The 23,395-nt window shown below is 54.1% G+C and overlaps 1 protein-coding gene across 2 annotated transcripts in view; it reads right to left on the reverse strand.

Annotated features, from left to right (window-relative positions):
* The window catches only part of ZNF609 (zinc finger protein 609), a 64,540-nt gene that overhangs the window by 32,466 nt on the left and 8,679 nt on the right, over window positions 1-23,395 (reverse strand). For both annotated transcript variants that reach the window (XM_017816891.1, XM_017816890.1), the window contains exon 2: window positions 17,284-18,148. In XM_017816891.1, the coding sequence (XP_017672380.1) occupies window positions 17,284-18,030 (747 nt within the window). In that variant the 5' untranslated portion in view covers window positions 18,031-18,148. The remainder of the gene's footprint in view (window positions 1-17,283; window positions 18,149-23,395) is intronic.

The following is a 23,395-nucleotide window of genomic DNA, read 5'->3' on the forward strand; positions in this document are numbered from 1 at the left end:
AAGGACAAGGAGGTGATAATCTGGGAACAAAAATAAAACCTTGGGGTTGTGAGCCAGGCTCTGTCCCAGCCAAGCTTGCGTGCTAGAAGTTTAAGAAGGGGGTTGTTTGCTGACAGCTTAAAGGATTTATGGGAAGGATTAACCATGGCTTTGCTGATGAGGGAACCAGTGGCAAACTCAGAGCAATCCCATGAGCATGGGGAGAAGCTGGAAGAGGACAGGGAAAGGGCGGACAAGCCCACAACAGCAAAAACAACAGGGATGGTTTGTTTTGCACAATGAACTCAACTGGGAGCTGCTTTTCCCAGCATTAACAACCCTGGTTTGCTGCCACTAAACACAGGACAGCCAGATCCAGAGTCCCACCTTCGCAGGGCAGGACTGTCAGAACCAGAGGTGCCCAGGAGCTGTACAAGTGAGAACATCGCAGACCTAAGCCATGAGGAAAGGTGCCCAAAAACAAGAGGGTGCAGAAGGCCTGGAGAAGTATGTGGGTGTGGGAGTCCTGCTCTGTAGATGGGGGAGGAGGAAAATCCTGCTATGAGCAGCAGGCAGCAAGGAACTACAGATCCGCAGCACTGGTTGCTTCAGGAAAGCATGATCTCCATGAGGTGTTTACAGCCAAATCAGGTTTATATCCAGGTGGACATCCCAGGTAAAAAGCAAGAGGCAGCAGATCTGCTTCAGACTGGCCAAGGAACACACAACCGGAGGGGTTTGCTGCAGCAAGCACAGGATGCTGGTCACCAGGAACACACGTAGACGGATCGATGGACTTGTCTGGCAAGCTGGAGCCCAGCAACAAGGGCATGTTCCAGCTGGGAGCAGCTAATCCACCCTCTCAACCCAGTGCAGCTGCTCAGCAAACACGCATGGTCCCCTTAAGAGAAAGCGCAATCAGCCCAGATTTAGCTGGAAGAGGGTGGGGATATCGCTGAGCTCCAAGCCATGGTCTGAACCTTATCTGCTGCTGTAATACCTATCAGTGTTGATACAGATTAAAGGATTAGTCAGGATTACTGCAGGCAACCCCCCTCGCCCCAGGCAGTGAGGATGGGCATGGGTGCGGTGCAGCTCCAGCCTTCCCCTGCGCCCACAGCCCTTGGCACTGCACCCCTGGGAGAGAAGGAGCCTCTGGAATGCCTGGGGAGGAGGCTCTCCATGAGCAATGGCAGCCATGGAACATCAGCCCATCCACAAGGGAGCGAGACTGAGCTCTCTGGGAAGAAAACAAAGCTTCATCAGCCAGAATCCCAGAGGGAGTTGGGTTTGTTGTCCCTACAGTTGCCTACCAACACAGCAAACTTTCACAGATCAGCCTCACCACCAGAAGAAACCATCCCACCACACTCTATCCACATCTGTCTATTCCTGCCCAGGCCCTAAGCCCTCTTTTCCTAACACGGGCATTTGTGCAGCGTTGGGAAACCGCCTGGTTAAAACCTGCTTTTGATGTCGCCCGGCAGAGCTTTTAATTGGATCACTTCTGTGACCCAGTTCCCCACATGGCTGCACAAACCCTTGAGCATCAGTGTGGGAAGGGGTGGCCAGGAGCAGGCAGGACACCTCCTGGGGTAGCAGCAAAGCTCCGATGATCATGCAAGGAGGCAGGACAGATCCCACACCAACCTTAGGCTGAACATAAAACACTGTGTGGGGAAACTCTCCACTGAGATCATCACCAAATACCTGCTGTGTCCAGAGAGCTGAGACCTGAAACCTGGCTGGGCAGAAAGTGGTTCAGGACAACAGCAAGACTGGAGATCTCAAAGCAGAACAATCCCCCAGTGCTGCATCCCGTCCTCGTGTACCCTGTTCCCTTCTCCAGGCAGAAGCCATCAAACAGGAAGACCATGGCTGTGGTCTTCCCAGGGCAGCAGTAAGTGTGGCAGGACCTCACATCCCAGCCAGCCACCCAGGACAGTCTGACTTTTAAAAGACACCAGTGGAAGAAAACACAAACAAGAAAACATTTTGCCCAGGTGAAGGCTGCCCAGAGAAGTTGTGGCTGCCCCATCCCTGGAAGCATTCAAGGCCAGTTTAGACACAGGGCTTGGAGCAATCTGGTTTAGTGGAAGGTGTCCCTACCCATGGCAGAGGGCTGGAATGAGATGGGCTTTAAGTTTGCTTCCAACCCAAACCAGTCTGTGATTCTATGAAACATCAAGGTGGCACCAAATGTGGCTCCTCCAGCTCCTTTGCTTCCACCACCAGGAAAACTGGAGGGAACAGCAGAGGTACTGAAGCAGTCAGCCATGAGAAGACAGGTACAGACACTGGGGCAAAGTTCTGCAGAGCAGGACACCACCATTCTGAAATGAACACCTGCTAGAGCCAAACTCAACTTACAGAACCACAGAATGGTTGGACTGGAAGGGACCTTAAAGCTCATCTCATTCCACCTCCCTGCCATGGGCAGGGACACATTCCAACTTCGTGACACACTCACATCCACATACCAACATCCCACATGGATTCAAGGATGATTCTTCAGATCAACCTGCAAGCCCAAGGCAGTCTCCCTGTCCATCCTCACTCCTCCAAAACCATCTCCTCTGAAGGGTGAAGCCCAGGCAGCTGCTCTAGTCTACAGTTTCTTCCACCAGCAAAACACCACCAGGCTGCAAATGGCCCAGGCAACAATGTGGTGTCCAGTCCACAAAAAACACAAAAAATAAAAGACTCCTTCCCCTTGTGCAGAGAGGATCTGAGCAAGAGAGAGCATCAAAACCTTCACCAAACTGGTCACACTTCACTCCAAAGCACACACAGTATGATCACCTCTCCATAAGAAACAAGCTGAAGACCCACAGTGTGGACATTTAAATAATATTTAAAATGTCTAATCAGTTCTGCTGAAATTTTAATTTTGGTCCAGCAGGGTTTGCCCAACCAGGAACACACCAGCTGTAGAAGCTGCTCCCGGCGCTTGGGTGACCGGGGGCCACCAGCAGTAAACCTGACACTGACATCAGTAAATCTGACATCATTCCAGCCCAGCACCAGGACAAGGTGATTAAACCTCTACAAATTCTTGGCCCAGGTGGAAGAGTGGCTGCTTTTGGCCCTGCTGTATCACACGCCAGCTGGAGCCCTCCAACGAGTCTCCAGAGCCAGGCTCCCCATCCTGCCCCATGACCCCAGCCAGGACCCAGCACAGCTCCTGCCCAGCACGGATGTGTTCAGTCATCCTGGGAATGTGAGGAGCGTTGTGGGCAGAGCCACCAACGTGGTTTTTGATTATGCTTTCTGATGGTGCTGTCCAGAGTTCATGTTTCTAGAGCCAAGAGAAGCCCCTGAGGAAGGAATACACTGTCTCACTAACACAATCTCCTCCAAGTTAGTATCAGAACTGTTTATGGAGTCAAGGCTACATGAACTGGACTAAATGATCCTTGTGGCTCCCTTGCAACTTAGGATATTCTATGCGACATGACTTCAACCCTCTGCTCATGGGCTGTGGTGTCATTCCTAAGTGAGATACACAAGCCACTAGCCAAGAGGCTCAGAAGAAAGTCCTCTTACAAGCACACTTTCAATACCCTGTTAATTGTGAATTAATCGAGCTCACCCAGTACAACCATTCCCAGACGCTTTGGGAGAGGCACAAGACAGCACACAGGCAGGGCTGGATCTCATGGATCCTGCAGCAGCTCTAACTCTGCCCCCCGGGAAGCAGATGGCATCCAAACCATATTTTGCTTCATGGCCACGCAATTTGGGAGAACACATGCCACGTATACCTACACGTCTCGTCAGGGAAGGAGTGCAGCTCCCTGTCACTGCACGAGTTGTCAAACAAAGTCACAGCATACGGACATGTGATTTTTAGCGAAAACACTGCCAGAAGGGGGATGACGAAGGGGGCAGCGCTGAGGCTGCTGAGCTCCGCTTAGCTCGGCACTTCCCAGGTGCCGAGAGCCAAACACAACTCCAAAGCGTCACCAACCTACTTTTCAGATGGCTCTTCATACAATACCTCACGGATCATCTGTACCACACTGCCACCATCGCATCCTCAACACCTAAAGCTACACCAGCTATCAGGCTTGTTATGTCAGCTTGTCACAGGAGATGACAACCCATTCATGAGCAATCCATTGCAGGGCGCAAGGAAGATGAATGTCTGCATCAGCAGATTCCAGACTGTTCCCGTCAATCCCGACTACGTGCATGCAGATCTCTCCTCTCAAGGATTCAATCGCCTCAACCACAATTTCCTGCAACCTCCCTGACCGCTATTAGATCACCTCAGGCAGCATGTGACAAACTCAAACACTCTCATGGAGAATTTATAGTCCTCCAACCCCCCAGCAGGAACGACCATCTGGAGTATTCGGGGCTTCCTGGGGTTGTTCTTCGTGCTCACCCACAAATTGTTTTACAAGACGAAGTCCCAAGAGCAGTACTTAGTCTCAAGCAAAGATTATTTTTGGCAGCTTTATCAGAACAGTTCTCACTCCCTTAACCTCTTCTTGGACGAAAGCACGTTTAGGAAAACAATCCAGATGTTGGAATATCAATAAAACAAAAAGCCGTGGTACAACAGAGTCTCAAAGAGGCCTTTACAAATAAACACAACTTGGGGGGGTTTCTGCTCAGCAACGCCAGGCCCATGCTCATAAACCAGAACTACATGCTTCTCTCCCCAGGAATCGGAAAATAAAAGCTGGTTTGGGTTACCCAGCTGCAGGACACACACGCAAGAACTGCTCCTGCAGTTCTCCTGCCCCTAAATGGTCAAGCTACTCCTACCACTCCATGGATTTTTAATCAAATTTTCCAAAATAACCATTTACAGAAGGAGTTACAACAGTGCCAAACCCCAAAATGAGAAACTTGGGCTGAGAAGATGTTATGGGAAACCTGCCATCAGCTCTAAGCAAGGGGCTGGGGAGCGATGAAATCTCCCATCACAGCAGGTTTGTCCACTCCTCACACACATCTGAGTTTGAACCTAGACATCATCTACGAGGGTTTTGAACCTCAGAGCAGCATTTCTCACTCCAAAAAGCACTCACCATCCACAACTGAGCACCACTGAATCACAGACTGGTTTGGGTAGGAAGGGACCTTAAAGATCATCTCATTCTAACCCCTCCCTGCCATGGGCAGGGACACCTTCCACTAGACCAGGTTGCTCCAAGCCCCAACCAACCTGGCCTTCAACACCTCCAGGGATGGGGCAGCCACAGCTGCTCTGGACAACCTCGGCCAGGGCCTCTCCATCCTCACAGCCAAGAATTTCTTCCCAATATCCCATCTAACCCTGCCTCTGGCAGTGGGAAGCCATTCCCCTTTGTCTGTCCCTCCAGGCCCCTGTCCCAAATCCATTTCCAACTCTCTTGGAACCCCTTTAGACACTGGAAGGGGCTCTAAGGTCTCCCTTCTCTAGAACTCCCAGCTCTCCACTTGCCAGATACACATCCTTTGGATGGAGCCCTGACTGGCTTTCTGGGCTACGAGCAGACATCGCCAGGTCATGTCCAATTTGTCACCCACCAATATCCCCAGGTCCTTCTCCCCAGGGTTGCACTCAATCCATTCTCCCCCAGCTTGTCCTTGTGTTTGGGATGGCCCCGGTCCAGGGGCAGGACCTCGCAGTTGGCCTTGTTGAACTTCACGAGGTTCACACAGGCCCAACTCTCCAGCTTGCCAAGATCAACTTCTTGAAGAAATCCAACCATACCACAGTACTGCCCCGAACTCCAAGGCCACTATTACTATAAATTAAGCAATCTCCTCCTCCTGAGCCATGCTGGCCATCTCCAGCAGGTCTGGGATGACTGTCATCAACTACTCCCAGAGGACTCAGCCTCATTTCCAGCTGACAAGTCTCCAGCACATTGAAGAAAGCTTATTTTCCCTCTCCCCATACCCAGTCGGGGGGGCAGGAACGTTAATGTGATCCCATTAAACGAGCCAGAAGAAACCCAACCCACTCGAGCCACGGCCCCGTTGTTGCCCTTTCCATTCATCGGCAATCTCAGCGTGAAGCGCGGTTGTCAGAAGATTTCTTGGGTTTCCTTAAGTTCTTCTGCCAAGTTCTGATTAAAATCCTCCTAAGTGGTTTCCTCTTTATTCCATTTCCTAGAACTGAGAAGCAAAGCGGACCTGAGGGCGGCTTTGAGTGCCGGAGCTAACAGCCCCCAACACAGCCCGGCCATCCGAGTCTGCCACACCGTCTCGTTAAGATCAATGGGAAATTGAAAGCGATGCTCTTCCCATCTCCCGTATCAGACCATCAGCTCCCAGAGGAGACTGGGTTTTAATGGCCTTACTGGCTGGCGGGAGGCTGGGATCGCTCAGTTGACGGGGGCTGCCGAGGCACCTCACCGGGCGCTGCTTCAGTGCCACATCTGAAAGGAGTTCACCAGGGAGAAGAGTTCCAAAAGGCTTTTGGGCAACACACAACAGCAGAGCAGTGGGAAAGGGGCAAATCACCGCACTGTAACACAGGTCTCCATGCCCAAAAACATCCAATTTACCAAAATTCCAGTCCCTCACCCCATCTCAACATGCTCTGCTTCATGACGGAGGCTTTTAAAGAGAAGCCAATCTCTCATCATGGGCTCGTTATGCTACCGGCTTGGGAACTGCACCAAATTGGATCCCCTCCTTGCCCAGGAAAATCTGGCTGCTTCGGTGGCCTGAAGGATGAAGTTGTTGGTTTCTTGCCCAGAAACAACAGGCACTTGCAAGTCTGGTCACTCTTGTTCCTGCAGCCAAATGCTGGAGACCATCAGGACACCACAAAGATGTGCTTCATCTCACCTGTCCTCTTCTCCCAGCCAGCAGTAGCCAAGGAGAGCCCCTTCCCTGCATAAAGGTGGATGCATTTGGCCCCAGGGCTCAAGCACACAGGGAGCGCTGGGTACGGACGTGGTGCAACAGAACCCCAGAACAGCCTCTGTTCACACAAGAAAAACCAGAACAGGATCTGCTGCTGCCCTCTGCGCCAGGCCCTCTGCCTTTGCAGGGCCTCACAAGGGGAGGTGCTGACGGACCCAAGGCACTACTGAGGAGTCCTCAGCCTGGAAACCCCAATGTTTCCAGTTTTCAATGCCATGCACCTCCTTGGGCCCTTGGGGAAGCGGGTAAACACTGAACCTACTTACAGAGACCAAGTGGACAGGACATACACGCTGGCCCAAGCTACCGTTGAGGGATCTATCACGAGCAACACCAATAGCTCCTGTTTTCCTGGTCTGGAGGAAACAGGAGAGAGGAACACAGGCTGCGAGCCTCTCAAAAGCAGGGCCTTTTCCAGGGACATGGCTCCTCCACAAACAAACCAGGTAGCAAGATGGCAGAGCCGTGGTACGTTCGCTCATCCCCAGGCTGGGGCGTGGTTTCACATGCAGCAGTGGCTTTTTTGATGCAAGATCCAGACCCTGTCCAAGAGCTGAACCACCCACCTGGTTACCAAGGGGCTTCAACTTTTCCCCCAGGTCAGGGCAGCTCTGCTCGGGGCCACAGGGGTTCAATCAAAAGGTTGGTTTCCTTCAAAGGGACGTTCATCGTTCATCGCTCAGCTCCTCCTGCTCCCTCACCTTGCCCACAAAGCAGAGCACTAAGCCAACCTGCAAAACCATAAAACACTAAATACCCAAAGAGTTCCTGCACCTTGAAATGCTAATGCTGAGCAAAGAAAGAAACCTTCCTGTCAGCAAACCAGCTCTGTGATACATAGACATAGTCGCCTTCCTCCCCGCTCCAAGAGACAGAACAGTAAACAGCCCTGGAAATCCTAAAAGGCCATTCTGTGTACAAGGCATCCCATAGATCTGCTGATCTCTCCCATGCCCAGGTAGGAGAGGCTTTACCAGCATGGACGAGCTCTGCCAGATGACAGTCACCACCTCAAAGAGCTGCCAGGCACCAAGTCATCCTCTCCTTACAGGATCCTTTCAGCCCTGGAAAACAATTTCCCCTGGCCCCTGAGCACACACAGACTGGACCTGGTGCTCACCTGTTCTTCCAAGCTTTCCTCACTCAGCTACAGTACTGACATCCTCCCTTCTCTCCTGTGTAATCACAAAGGCTGGATGGAGAAGACCTCCAAGATCAAGTCCAACCATTAACTCAGCACCACTCTGTTCATCACCAAACCACATCCCCAAGCGCCACACCCACACACCTTTCAAACACTTCCAGGGATGGAGAGTCCACCGCTTCCCTGGGCAGCATATTCTAATGCCTGAGCACCCTTTCAGTGAACCCCTTCTTTGCTCCTTCTCCTTGTAAAAGGCATCTCTTCCCTATGCAGTGGTGGTCAAGAGGACACAGAAGCACAGATCTGGGTTCAGTGTCTCACCAGGGAGGGTGGGCCAGGATCCCAAGCTGGCAGGGTAACAACAGCTGGAAACACTCACTTGGAGCTGATGTAGTCACATCAGCTCTCAGCATGCACCGTGCTCCATGTGGGACCATGAGGACATCACAGCCCCCCTGCCACACCACGCCAGTGATGGAGCATCCCAGCACCAACACCAGCTGTAGTGATACCGATTCTTTTTGGGATGGCCTCCCCTTTCGGACAACACATGATCCCACTGGCCACCATCCACAGACAAGCTGCCAGGTGGATGCAGCTCTCCCTCCTCCAGCCCCCTCGGAACCCACCACCAAGCCCCAGCTCCAGGGTCCTTTTTTGCGGGCTTAGCCCAAGTTTCGTGGCCACCAGCCACGCGGCTCAAACACGCCACAGCCATCTGTTAAACAGCTGAGCGGGGCCGTTCTGGTGCAGGAGACAGTGTACCTGCATCCCAACAAGCGGAGGAAGGGATGGGGGGGCGAGCGAGGGGAGTCTGGGAAGGGCGTTCGTTTGCATAGCACCTGGGGAAAATATCACAACACTGCATTTCCATGGCTAATTGGGGGAGCGAGCGAGCTTCCTGGAATGAAATTACTGTCTGTCTTGGGAAAAAAAAAAAAACAAAACAAAAACACAGTGCCACAGCCACAGGATTTGTAGCTGCAATGGTGTCTTCTGCACCTGGAGCACCCAGTGCTCTCCCCTACAAAGCCCATGCTCACACCTAACAGGGGAGCATCCAATCCATGTAGAGGATGGGGGAAACTGAGGCACAGAGGTTCCAGCATTTGCATTAAGGGAGGGCAGTCCTGAGCCCAGAGGGGTCCTCTTGCTTCCTCAGCACTGGATAAAATGCACTTTTGAGTTTTATCACATTCCATCCCCTCAGTGGGATGTAAAACATGGCGACCTCCATGTCCCAACCAGAATTCCAGCTCAGCTCTGCAGAGTGGGCATGCTCTGTGTACTATTCATTGTGACACATTTCAAGATACTCCAAGTGCATTAGGGCCAGACAATATTTTAGAATAAATCTAGACATCAAGTTTTAAACCCACTTCAGTGTCAAGCACAGGGGAAATGTCAGCAGATATGAACACATGCCTTTACCACACCATAAAAAAGCTCTGTAGTAGCACTCTCCTGCAAAGGGATTTATCCTGCCCACAGAATGCTGAGATGGAGCTGGCAAGGTTCAGCCAGTGAGGCTGGGGGCACAAGGGGAGAGGAGGGATGGTGAGCACAGGCACCACATGCCTTCTTGGGTTAAGCAGTGCTGGTCAAAGCCACTGTGAGCCCTGCAAGAGGCCAGTGAATCTCTAACCCTCACACCACAGCAAGACCCTGGCAAAGCCCCTGTTCCCAGCCCCAGGTGCCACCACCACTGCTTGTGCCCCCAACTCCAGCCCCAGATGCTGCCACCACCACTGCTTGTGCCCCCAGCTCCAGCCCCAGGTGCCACCACCATTGCCCACGCCCCCACCCATCCCAGCTCACCCGCCCATGCCAGCCCACAACCTGAGCTCACCCCAGAAAACCCTGAGCGCGTTTATTTACATCAGATCAGTTCCCTGATCTGGTCCGTGGGCAGGAATGAGTAACAGGGACAGGAATATCTTGAGCAGATGTTGTCACCAAATACAACATATCGTCAGGCTGCTGGTGGCTTTAAATCATTCCGGAGCCTGGCAGTTGCTTCCCAGCCCTGGGCTGCTCTCCCAGCTGCTGGCTCAGCTCCGAGCCCTGGGGTGGCTCCTCTTGCACCCGATGAGGGATCGAGCTCCAGGCGCTGGTTACCACAAGGCAGTAAAGTCATAAAGTCACCCCAAAAGTCCACTGTGATCACCACTGCCTTTTCTCCTTCCCGCCTTCAGCTCTGGGGATTTGGGTGCCCTCTTGTCCAGCACCTCTCCGGATTCACAGGAAAGATGGATTTCACAGCTCCAGCCCAAAGCATCCTCAAGAGCAGCAGCAGAGCAACGCAGCACTGTGAAAGCAACAGCACAGGAGACGCCATAGCTGCAGAAAACAGGGAAAAGGCAGCGAATCCCCAGCCAAGCAGCCTTTAAAAGCAGAGGAGGGGGAATGCAGGCAGCACTGAGCTCTGCAGCCCTTTCCCGCGGCCTCCCTGGCTGCCTGCTGGAGGAGCAGCTTTGCTCATTAGCGGGTTATTCCTGGCACACTCCCCCCGCATCAGCTCCCCGGCAGGGCCGCGGGAGCAGCTCGCTGGGTTTTGAAGCCTTCGGGGTCCAAGCGCTCCAGAGGCGCAAATCTTCCTTTAAAGAAATCTCCCTCAGCAGATAAATGGTGCTGGGTAACTGGGGTCATTAGGCTAATGAGCAGCCACCGCCAGCCTGGAAGCAAAGCAAAAAACACCACAGAGTCTACCCGAGCCCCTTAGCCTCCAAATCTGACCCGTCTCCAGCAGTTCCCATTGCCCTCAGAGGAAGAATCAGGTCCGTGAGTCAGCAGGATCAATCACCCGCCGGCCTTGCCATCAGAATCTCTAATCAAAGCACTGGGGGAGCGGATTCACAGGTCGCTTGTGCCAAGGAAGCAGAGAAGGGGCCGTCCCCCCTCTCTGTCACCCCCTCGTTAGCACAGTGTCGTTCTGCTCTCATGGTGTCATTCCACTCTCACGCTTCAGGAGCAGGGAGATGTTTTCTCCGCTTTCTCAGTGCTGCTCCATTTCCCGTCACCATGTCCTTGACGGGGAGCCGTATGTCCTGCTCCCGCTCCAGTGGAGATGGGGCCGCATTTTGGCACGACGACCAATTCACTGGGATACGGCAACACCGATGGGTCGGGCATCAAAGCTAACTCAGCCCTTTAGTCCTTCTTAACACTGCCAGTTGGGAAAGCAACCAGGGAGAGATGCAATTTTCCCTTTGTAAAGCCTTCAGAGGTGGGATCAGCTGGAACTCCCAGCCTGCTACATCCAGCGGTTATAAAAAAAAATCCCACATATAAATAACCTCTCAGCAGGAGCCAAAACTCCAGGACTAACCCCATGGTTTGAAGTGAACGAGGCCAATTTCCTCCTTTGTAGCTCTTGACACATGTTGGCTGCGTGCCCCCTTCTTGCCTTGTTCCTGGAGCAGAAGGCTCCAGGCAGCAGGGCTGGGGACGATAAGGAAACGAGCAGTGTCATTCCCAAGGCCTCCCAACACAGCCCTGTCAGCAGCTCTGGAGGGATCTGATTCCAGTATGGCTGGAGAAAAGGAACCACAGTGAGCAGAGCAGGCAAGAGCCGGCAGCTGCCTGCACCCCCCTGCACCTCCCTGGGCTGCCAATGTCACTCTGGCTGCCATTCCCTGGAAAGAGCTGAGTCCTGGGGAGTAAGGGGTGGGAAATGGCTTCTCCCCAGGGTTTTCTGTACAAACAGGTCCCTACCCAAGTGCTGGGCTTCCAGGGTGTCCTAAAAATCCCTCTGGAAAATGAAGCACAGGGTGAACACCAGCTCTGAAGGGATGGACGGAGCCAGTTTTGGAGGGTCTCTAAAGCAGCAACTGTTTTAACCAAAACACCTCCACTGGGAGCTTCTCCACCCAAACTCTGGCCCCAAGAAAAGGAACTCCTTATCAGTCAAAATCCCAAGCACGTCTTCAAAGCACAAGGCTGGAACCAGCCCACAATTTCCCATCCTGGCTCTGCCCCACATCAAAAAATGTCCCTAAAAGAGTTTACACCCATCTCCTGTTGGGCTTGGACCCAGCAGAACTACAGGGAGATCTCACCTCTTCAAGCTGGAGTCACCCAAGCACCCCACACCCCAATCCTCACCATTGCATCCACCACCAAACCTCATCCCTTCCCCCCAAAATGGAAAAAGGGCTAAAAAAAGGCAATTGTGCTTTGATTCTAGGTAAAGGATTCATGGGGGGACGCCTGGGGATCCATTCCACATCCTGCTCAGGCTATAGGACCAGCACTGGAGACACCACGCAGGTGCATGTCCCTGAGTTAGAGGAAGAAGGATCACAAAGGTGACACCAAAGCCACACTGCAAACTGCCAGACAAGCCAGTGGCAGCAAGAAGAGCCCAGGGATGTATTTTTGGGGAACATTTCTTTTTTGGTAGCTGCCACTTGGCACGGTGTGACCACCCACCCCCTCCCCTGTCACGCTCTCCTCCCACAGAGCCACAAGTACATTTTCACACCAGCTTTGGGGTCCAGCCACTGCAGTGCCCCCTCCCACTTACAATGTCCCCTCACCACTGCGCCACCCATAGCAGGGATCTTTACTTTGAGCACACTCAGGGCATAACCATGCTGTGTCCAGGGGGAAATTCAGGGGAAAAAATGCACCAGCAGCTTTCACCCCCTCTCCCACAGAGGGACACGACCGAATTCACCCTCCTGGCTGCCCGAAACCGCAGCGCACGTGACCCAGAGAGGCTTTTCAGAAGAGCAGAGTCTCCAGCGGCTTCTGTTTGCCTTTCCCTTGTTTGCAGCAGCGTCGCATCTGGACGCTCGTCAGAAGAGGAGGAAAAAAAACACCCCCTCCCTCCTCCTGCTGAACAACCTCTCAATCAAAACAAAGCCGAAGCGGCAGCCAAGAGCTGGGAGGCTCTTTTGTTTAATGCTCAACATCCCCTGGCCGGCCCGGCGTGCCCAGGAGCGGGTGCAGGGGCCACGGCCCGGGCAGCGAGGTGGGTGCAGAGCTGGCGACCGAGCGCCCACCGCCGCAGCCACCGGGCCCCGGGGCCAGCTCGGCCCTGCCACGGCAGCCGGTGGGGCAAGGACTGCACAGCGGGCGCTGCTCCTCCGTGCACGGCCATTTTGCTGAGCGTGGCTGCTCGCCGGAGAGCTGCCGTTCCCTCCCAAACACCACTATTCCCCCAGACCAAACCCCCATCGCCAATAACCCAGGGACTGATCAAGCCTCTGGTCCCCACACTCTGGTTATGGGTCCGTCAGCACAAGCTCTTTTCTCTCCCTGGTGCAAGAAGTATTAAGCTTCCATTGCTGGCCCCCCAAATATCTTTTGGGGCTCCAAGAAGCTGCCCAGGCACCAACCACAGCCTGAGGCAAACTCGTGTGAGGTGCTCAGCCCATCCCAGAGTCCCTGGAAGGTCTCAGCAGGGTTATTGCCAGTGGGTTTCATCATGATCAGCCCCCATCCCTGGAGAAGTTATCACTTGTGCCCCAACACACTGATGGCATCAGGTTCGAGGAGAGCATGTAACAGGCCTGGACAAGGCCAAGATCCACACCAAGAAAAGGGACATTTGGGATATTCAGTTCCTGAAGCTTCACTCTGGGAAGCAGCAACCAGAGGAGCCATGGGGGTCACACTGGCAAAACAAATTCCATTAAACCCATGGGCCACATCCACAGGCTTCATCGCTGCGATGTCAGACATGGGAGTAAGGGTGACCTCGCCTGTGGACATGGCACCACAGAGCACTGGCTGACATGGAAGGGTATCCGAAAGAACCGACAGCAAAGCTCCTTCCTACACCCTGCAAAGACTTGAGGGCTGCCAAACCCTACAGTGAGATACTAGAAGAGCACAAAAGCAGAAGCAGAGGCAAGTAGGGTGAGCTGGCTGGGGCATGAACTGGCTGGGGCACCAAAGCACCTCATCAAGTCAAAGCACTCCCTGCTAAAGTGTTCATTAATCCAGCCATGGAGATACAACAGAACCTCCTGGCTGAAGATGCCAAGCTCAGCACGCACCTACGGACGGGGAAGTCGCCTACCCTGGGCTGAAGCCAGTGGAGGGACAGACAGTCTCCCTTCATCCACAGATGGAGACCAGCTTCCCTGCCCGGAACAGAAGAGGGAGCAGCACAGGGTTAAGCAGAGGACAAGCTGATGGAGTCCAAAGGTTGGGCTGAGTCATGTTGTGGCCGTTCCTGTTTCGGTCTGAGCAAGTTTCTCGCTTCCCAGGCAGGGTTTGTTGCCAGGCCAGAATGAACCTGCCCCCTTCATCCCCTCGATGCACTGCCTGGAGGAGTGTCCCTCCCACAGCCAGCATGTACCTCCGTTCTTCACTTCTCCTTTGGACTCCACATGCAGTTTTTAGGGCACCTCCACAGCTTTTAGGAGACAGGATGAGCCCAATGCCATATCCCCCATCACCATGTCCCCCATTGTACCCTCTCTGTCCTCCACCCTGTCCCAGGCATCTGCCCAGCCTCAGGCTCTTCCTCAAGAAACAAAACTGTCTTCCCACCCCTTGCCATGCAGACACCTTTCTTCTCCTCGCCCACGGCTTTCCCGACCCAAAGGAAGCCATCCAGCTGCCCCCAGGAGGCTGATGAAACACAGTCAATGATTCCTAAGTGCAAATGCAACATGTGTTCCTGCAGATCCAGACATCAAATCCCTTCTCAAAACAAGGATCAGCCCTCCAAGCTGAGCACTCACTGAGGTGGTTGTGCCTGAATATAAAGAAGTAAAATGGCAGAACCTTCCTCACAGGGTATCAGCATGGAGATGACAGAATGGTTTGGGTTGGAAGGGACTTTAAAGATCATCTTGTTCCATCCCCTGCTGTGGGCAGGGACACCTTCCACTAGACTAGGTTGCTCCAAGCCCCATCCAACCTGGCCTTCCAACACTTCCAGGGATGGGGCAGCCACAGCTGCTCTGGACAACCTGCACCAGGGCCTCACCACCTTCACAGCCAAGAATTTCTTCCCAATGTCTCATCTAACCCTGCCCTCTGGCACTGGGAAGCCATTCCCCCTTCACCTGTCCCACCTGTCCTTGTCCAAATTCCCTCTCCAGCTCTCTTGGAGCCCCTTTAGACACTGGAAGGGGCTCTAAGGTCTCCCTGGAGCTTCTCTTCTCCAGGTTCAACACCCCCAGTTCTCCCAGCCTGGCTCCAGAGCAGAGGGGCTCCAGCCCTTGGAGCAGCTCTGTGGCCTCCTCTGGACTCACTCCAGCAGCTCCACATCCTTCTTATGCTGGTGCCCCAGAGCTGGAGGCAGCTCTGCAGGTGGGGTCTCACCTGAGCAGGGCAGAGGGGCAGAATCCTCCTGCATCTGCTGCCCACACTGTGGGACCAGCCCAGCAGACAGGGAGTTTCTGGGTGCCAGCTCACAAGGCTGGGGCATGTCCAGCTCCTCCTCCAACAACACCCCACCTCCATTTTACCCCTCCAGTTACAGAGGATTTCTGCACCTGCATTAGTGAAAGAAATAAATCTTTGATAGTAACAGCACAGCAAGTCATGCATGGTACGACCCAAGGTCCAGCCGGCTCCAGTGCTGCCTGTGGCAGCAGCCAACACAGATGGCTGTGATGGAATGTAACAGCCAAGCACGTTGAAATACTTCCCAAACCACTTCCCAAGCTCCTGTCCTCCTCCTGCTTTTCCCAAGCAAAAAAGACATTGTTCTGTACAAACCCCGATAGGCTTCTCCTCCACAAACCCACCAAGTGCCCCAGAGCACTGGCGGACTTTCACCATCCATAGTTTTTAGCAGCAACATTCCAGTCCATCATGTAGAACAGCATCTGCTGCTCTTCCTGGTTTCATTCACTCTGGTTCCACTGCTAGAACGGACAAGGGAACAACATATCATCTCCACACCACTCCTGAATTTTACAGGCTTCAGTCACCTGCCCCAGGGTCTTCCTCTCAAGTGGATATAGCCCCAAGCCATTCAGCAGCCCTTGTGTCCCAGAGCCATCCCATGGCTAACCATCTCCACCACTCTTCTCTCTATACATGCTCCCCAACAAAACCCTAGCCTCGGAACCTCTACCAGCTCCACTGTGCCCTCCCCACCTATCCTGGTGCCTACACTGTGATCCCCACACTAAAGCAGAAATCCTCCTGGGAGCCGCCAGCTGCAGACACGGCGATGTGCACCCCAATGCTGCTCAGCCACTCTACCAACCCCAGCAAGTGTTGATGGCAATAGGGCCGAGCCATCCCAAACATACATGCTTGTGGTGCTCACCCCATGTGCGGCAAACATGTGGCTCCACAGGCACACACTGGAGACATCCGTGTGCAGCTGGCACAGAGGAGAGCGCAGACCTCCACATGCTCAAAGTTTTCCCCATTTACCCACAGAACTCCAAAATCTTCTCCATTTACCCATCAGCCACTGTGATTACTGAGAAACAAGAAAAGAGTCCCAAAATGGCCATGTCCAGCCATGCAGCCACCCAGAGGCCAGCACCACCTGGACAGATAGCCACTCACCCTGTAGGTCATGTGCCACTGGTGGGGCTTTTTGTGCCCTTGGTGACCTGGAAGAGCAGCTTGGCCAGCTCTGCATCGCTGCCGCATGTCAGCAGAGGAGCAACACAACAAACATCACCCACAGCCCTGGCTGGCCTGGGCTGGATCATCACCACCCATGGGACAGAGCCCACGTACCATCGGCAGCTCCAGGAACGAGGCGGTGACTCCTGTCAGCCCTGCTCCTTGTGCTCACCCACGAGCCCATGCAGATCCCACGCTCACTGACACATTAAGGGATCCTTCTCTGCACATGATGCAACCAGAGAGAAATAAATTCCTCCAGGGGCTGCAGGGAGCCTTGGCACTCAAGGGGAAGCCAGCGGGATACAGAGCACAGCGGCCCACAGAAGCCATGTGTCCCGTTGGGAGCTGGAGCTCAGCACCAGGACATCACCTTGACAGCAGAGTGACAGAGGCCAGAGAGGTCTGGACCCACTGGCACAGCCACAGCACCAAAGAAACCAAATCCCAGAGGGCACAGCAGGATGGTACCCGGAGCACAGTGGCTGCAGGTGATTTGCTGACACACAGTTCCCAGCAGCCAGGCACAGCTTGACAGTGCCATTCCATCGCCACGTCCAGACACCGGCACATCACATGGCCAAACCACCTTCACACCAGAACCAGCAGGCACCAGTCATCACCAGTGTTGGTCCCAGCAGTACAAGACACATGATCCCGTTCCCTTGCCACCCACAGCAGGACATTCTGGCACAGGAGCAGCAACGTCACCCACACCCTGACACCTTTCTTACCTTCTCCGATTTCACCTTCTTCAGCTGCCGGCACTCACTTTCCCCATCCTCCAGCTCCGACTTAACTCCCAAGGGATTGAGCGCAGCTCCCGTGTCAATAGCTATACTCCCAAGCTGCTCGGCAGCAGCAGGCTCTGTCCCCTGGCCCCCATCATACTGTCCCACCCTCACTGCCAGGGCCAGGGGCTGCAGCACGCTGGACTCCTTCTCCACCGCAGCCCCTGCACCTTCACTCCTTTCCTTCTTGCTTTTGGATGAGCCACCCTCCTTCTCTTTCTTGGAGCCGGCCACGCTGCGAGACGCCTTGGCCGACTTCTCTGAGCCCTTCGGGGTGACGGCAGGCACCAAACCACCTGAGTTCGCGCCATCTCCAGAGCGTCCTTGAGCCTCCTTCTTGCCACCAGCTCCCTCACTGGGAGTGAACAGGGAGGACCCCGGGGTCGGCTTCCCACTGTCCTTGCCAGTCTTGCTCCTTTTTGACTTGGATTTGCCCTCCTTGCCCTGAGGGCCCGGCACTGGGCTCACAAACTTGATGTTATCCGGTAGTGTCGCCACTGCATTGGGTGCCGGGAGCCCCACCTCCTTGGAGCCCGACATTTCCAATTTCTGCTGATCCTTCTCCAAATCAGCGTCCAGGTCAATGATGAGATTCCCTACACCAATGTCCCACTCATCCCCGCTGTCGTACGTCTCAACCGGGTTCGCATCAATTCCTTTCCCTCCGGAAGCTCCGCTGCTCAAGGACATCTTAGAGTTAACAACCCCTCACGATTCAAGGCTCTTCCCTGTCTCCACGCCCTGGGGGTCACCTACGTCCTTGGGGGGCTTCCAGTGGTCGGGGTCTGCCCAGGTGACGGCATCGCTGCTAGAAGGGAAAGCAAAGAAAACAAGGTTACACACGAAGAGCCACAGGCAGGCAGATCTGCCTTCATTGGCAGCTGCACCTGCAGCTAGGAGAGATCTGGGCAGGGTGAAACCCCCAACCTCCCAAATCTCCCCTCGCAGAATCCTCCTGCCATCCCCCAGGCTGGGGCTGCTCAGCAGCTGCCCCCACAGCAGCAGCCATCTGGCACCGGTCCTCGATCAATACCAGCCCTGGCAGGTCGCGGCTCTCGGCTCCAACAAGACATTACTCACACGTTTCCCCACTCGCCATTTCCCTCTGAATTATCGAGCACTGCCCCTGGGAGGGAGAATTGATTCCTCTCCTGCCGATGCCACCCGGAGGGAGGGCTCCTCTCCACACCAGCCTTGCTGTGAGGGACGAGAGCCGCTCGCCAGGGAAGCAGAGCGCCTCAGTGGGAAATAAATCCCAGGCTTCAGAGTGCTTGTAACACTTGGGACGCATCAGAGCGGTCACCAAAGGCCAAATCGCAGTGGGAAGCACAGGGTTCCCATCCCACACCTCCGGGCAGCACAACACAGCACCCGGATTTGGGATGTTTACCACCATCACCTCCACAATAAGCTTCCAATGGGAAACCAAGACGCAATTGTACAAGTACCCAGTGTTAACTGGGAAGTGGGGGCTCAGCCCTACCTGCCCACGCCACAGCTGACCCCTGTGAGCCCAAAATATCTCCTCCCAGCTTCCCAGCCCCTCGCCCCGGAGGGAAACAAAAAAGACACCCACGCGCAACCTGACACAGCTACAGAGTTGTGGCAATTACCCGACGAGACATAATTAACACATGTAACAGCTTCTTCCCAGCACCATCCAGCCAGGCCGCCTATGCTCCAGAACCCTTAAGAAATCCTTGACCACCCATTTGGATGAGGTTCCTCTCCGGAGCACTGTCCTCCCCTTCCCCACCAAGCTCCGAGCCTGCTGGCTCCTGGTACTATTTACAAGCAACACTTCAAAAACAGGTGACTTGAAGAGAAATGAGAAGGGAAGGGGAAAAAAAACACACACACACATACAAATTTCTTCAAACCCCAGCAGGCAGGAGCCTGGAAAGCAGCTTCACGGTGCGTTTCCAGAGATGCAAACACTGTAAAAATGCCAGGGATTCTTTCATCAGCCAGGCTGCCGCAGCCAGACCATTTTCCATCTGCTCCCCACAGCATCCTCGGCTCTGTACAGCTAATAATCCGCTCTCTGACAGGTCATTACGGAGATTTTTAACCCTAGGAGCTGGGGGCTTGCGTGCAAGCTGGAAATGAAAAGCACTGACCTCTCATTTCAGCAGCAAGGAAAGTGCCGAATCAGGATATCACTTTATGCACCGGAGTCACTAACGGCTTCCCAAAGCTGCCCTGCGTGTTTCTACTATTACCTCCTCCTCCTCTTCCTGCCCCAGGACCTGCTCCCCAGTCCCAAGCCAGGGTGTCCAGCCCAACCCCATCAACCTGTCTCTTCGGAGCCTCTCTCCAAACCACCGGTGGGGCCAGCAATTGGCAGTGACCACCTCACCTCTGCATGGCACAGCCATCTCTCTGTGCCATGGATCTACAACAATCCCTTTGTGCATATGGGCAAAGATGGTAACAAGACGGATGAACCAGATTTTTGGCTCATAACAGCCCCTTCCCAGCCCTAAGCTGAGGGATGGAATCCAGGAACAACCCCAATGGACAGGTGGACACAGCACTGATGCACAGGACTAACACACAGGAGCTGCTGGGAGAGGATGAGGCTCAGCCTCCAAATCCAAGAATTGCCAACCCAAGGTTGGAGCAGGCAAAGGGTCACGGCCAGCTCGGATCAGAAGGACAAAGGACAAGGATCTGACCTCGTAGTGGCAGAAAAGCAATGGACAATCCGCAGGGTTGTACTGTGACAGGCACAGCATCTACCGCTCCATGCAACAACTCCACGATGCCGGCTCGGCCGGCTCTCCGCTCCCACCAGGGAATTCACCTTGCTGTTCCAAACGTGCAGATACACACGCACACACATCTCCATAAATATTATTTATACATGTGGAATAAGGAGAGCAGATGAGCGGGACTTGGGTCTGAAACTCTGCAAGCAGCAGCAGTTTTTGCCAATTCCTACCACAACAAAAGGAAGAAGGAGCCCAGAAGTCCACTGAGTGCTCGGCAATTAGAGAGCTAGGAACAATCAAAGGGTTAGAAAACAAGAGGAGCAAAAACCCTCACCCTACAGAGGAGGCGCCGAGGGAGCCCAGGCTCTGCTAATGCAGAGGGAAGGGAATCACAAACAGGACGGACAGGAACATGCTGGATTGGCAAGAGCCGGGGGAAGGCTCGTCATGCCAAGAGCAGGGCAGGGAGCTCATGACGTGCCACAACGGGAAGAGGGACTGGAGCAGGCATGGGCCCTTTCCAGCCCTCCTAGACTGAAGGCTGGGACCCCATTGACACGATGTGGGGGGACCCCCTGAACATCCTCAATTGCATGTGGCTCTAAAAAATTCCCCACAGCTCTAAAACCTCCTCCCTGAAACTTCCAATTCCCCATTTCTCTTCTCCACTCTTGCAGGCTCTACCTTGCAGCTGAAGGAGCGTTTTGGGTCCCTCTCCCAAGCCAGACCCCCAGGGATTCCCAACCTACCCTGTCACAGGTATTTTGGTAGATGGGGAACCCTGGCTCCCACAGCCCATGTCCCAGAGAAAGGGGTGCCTTTCCCACTGCCTGCTTTGCCCAAGCTGGAGAAGTGCCGGGTTCTATCCAGATCCTCCCTGCTCTCCTGCTGGGCGGTGTAACGCCACCATAAATCATGGCATCTCAGAAAACAGAGCGAGGAGATTGATTCAGCTGTAAATGTGTCCTTCCCCTTACCTCCTGCCATCGCAGGATTGATCCCCGCGCAACATGAAAAGCATGTGCTCACTTGTTGGCCTGGAGACCTGCCAACGAAGCGTTTTAAGAGCAGTCCTGGAGCGCAGATCCTACAAGGAGACAGCTTTCTGCTTGGGAATGCTGCACACACACAGCACCAGACATGAATAATTCAGCTCCATTAGGTGCTGAGACCTCTACAATCCACATCTACGGGCTGGGACAGAGCCAAACCGTATTCAGAGACAAACCTGAAAGTTCACTTTCGGGGCTGCACACACACCTAGAGACAGCTCCTCCACCAGAACATTCGCATTCCAAAAGGCAGCGAGGAAACCGCAGGAGCCCCCGGCTCTTTGTGCTAAAACCAGTGCAGGATGCTCAGAACCTGCCAAGCCCGCGCCACTCCAGCTTTCTCCGCCGGTTACCGGAGGCCAAGAGACCAAAGCAGGGAAGCACTGACCGCCCAAGGGCAGCAAGATGCAGGAGAAAAGCTCTTCTCCTGGCAGCAGCCAGCCCACACGTAGGGAGACTGTCTCATAGCCATGTGCTTCAGCCTGCAGCGCTCCAGGATCAGCCTCTGGTGGCTTCCAGACATGACCGACTGCAATTTTCACCCTGATTAACTTTCAGGAATGCCCGCAAGAAGGAGCAGCAAAGAGGACAGGGAAGGGGGGGAGAAAATCTGTAGGACACGGCATTTCCTCCAGCGGGGTACGAGGCAGGGAGCAGAGGGTTCGGCGAGATGCTCTCTCCAGCCAGGAGCAACCCCGGAGAGCAGACAGAGCCCTCCGCTCCCTCCTGGGTGAGGCAAAGGCAGTGGCGTGGAAGGGCTGCTGCCCCCCCCAACAGCTTGCCAAGACCCCCAAAGGGCTCCCCACGAGCCCCCAGCCAAGGCAGCAGCACGAGGGGCCACAATGCGAGGCCCTTCCTCCCGCGGCTGGCAGCCAGCCGGCCGCTCTCCCCATCCGCTGCCTCCGCACAAGATCCCTTTTTGTTTCCTTTTACGACTAAAGAAACTCGGGGTGGTGGGGGGGGCAACGCGGTGCCTTCTCCGAGCTGCCGCACTCGCTCCCCGCTCGGCTCCCACCGCCGCGCCTGTAATCCCCCAGCTGGGCTTGTTTGGGTTGGATTTTTGTTAAGTAACTCCCATGTCTTTTCTGCAGATTTCTTTTTAAGATGTTCCCTCTCTCCCCGCCCCCTCTCTCTAGAGCTGGGGGAGAGGGAAGAGAAAAAAAAAAGAGAGAGAGAAAAAAAGAGAAATGTTGAACGCGAGCCAGCTGGCACGAACAAGAGGAGACGGAGAAATCTGCACAAAGGAGCTTCCTCACTCACTTGCTGCTTTCAGCTCAAGAAATCACGCAGGGGAGGAGGGTTCGCTCTCCCCCAGACATCAGTCAGGCCGTAGCAGACAAAGGAGATTTGCCATGACACCCTCCAGAACTGCCACCCAACGTGGGCAGGATCCCTCCACCGCCTGCGCCCGGCGGGAGTCCGAGCTGTTGCAAAACACGCTGAAGCATAGGGCTTCAAAACAAGCTGTTCAATGTGGAATTAAGCAAGATTTTGAATGGAGGAGCTGCGCTCCCGCCTCCGCGCTCACACAAGGCGCCGGGAGAACTTCGGTGGCTCTCGGGGCTGAGTGGGACGGCGCCGGCAAGCTGCCAGGAGGGAGAAGGCTGAACCCAATTTGAATAAAATGGAGCCACCCTTCTTTTTTTAATATGGAGGTGCACCCCACTAAGACTACATGTTCCAGCATGCACTGCAGCCAGAGCACCGGGAGAGACACTGCCAAACTTAGGCCGGGACTCCAAGTTTCTGTAGGCTGAGCCTTGACACTGGAGATGAACCTGACACAGGGCAGCGCTCGAGTGATGAGTCATTTGTTGGCATTCTTGAGAAAAGCCTGAAATATTTCAGTCCAAGCATGACAAAAGCAGGACAGAAGAGGTCACTGGAAGAGGTTGGAGATAGAGGAAGGTGGAGAGGTGAGCAGAGCTTTGGTGTTGGAGCAGCCAGGCAATCACCCTACCTGGAGGAAAGCTCTGGAGATCTATCAGCCATAACACCCAACTGCTCCCAAATACACACTCAGGCATCCACTTCACATTCTTCATCAGGCAAAAGATGCATCTAGGATCAAAATTCAACCTCACACCCACCCCCGTCTACTCCTGACTTTAAAACACAGCCTTTATAGCAATGTTCAGGACAACTACGGCACACGACAACATTCAGCAAAGCTGTCAATACAAGAGATGTGTGCACAGTGCCAGTGTTTGATGAAAATACAAGATTAGCTAAAGCTCAGCATTTGCTTCTTATTGACACTTTTTTAACCTCAACACCATGAGGAACCTG

This window comes from Lepidothrix coronata, unplaced genomic scaffold (assembly GCF_001604755.1).
Source record: "Lepidothrix coronata isolate B3197 unplaced genomic scaffold, Lepidothrix_coronata-1.0 Scaffold58, whole genome shotgun sequence".
Taxonomy (NCBI): Eukaryota; Metazoa; Chordata; class Aves; order Passeriformes; family Pipridae; genus Lepidothrix; species Lepidothrix coronata.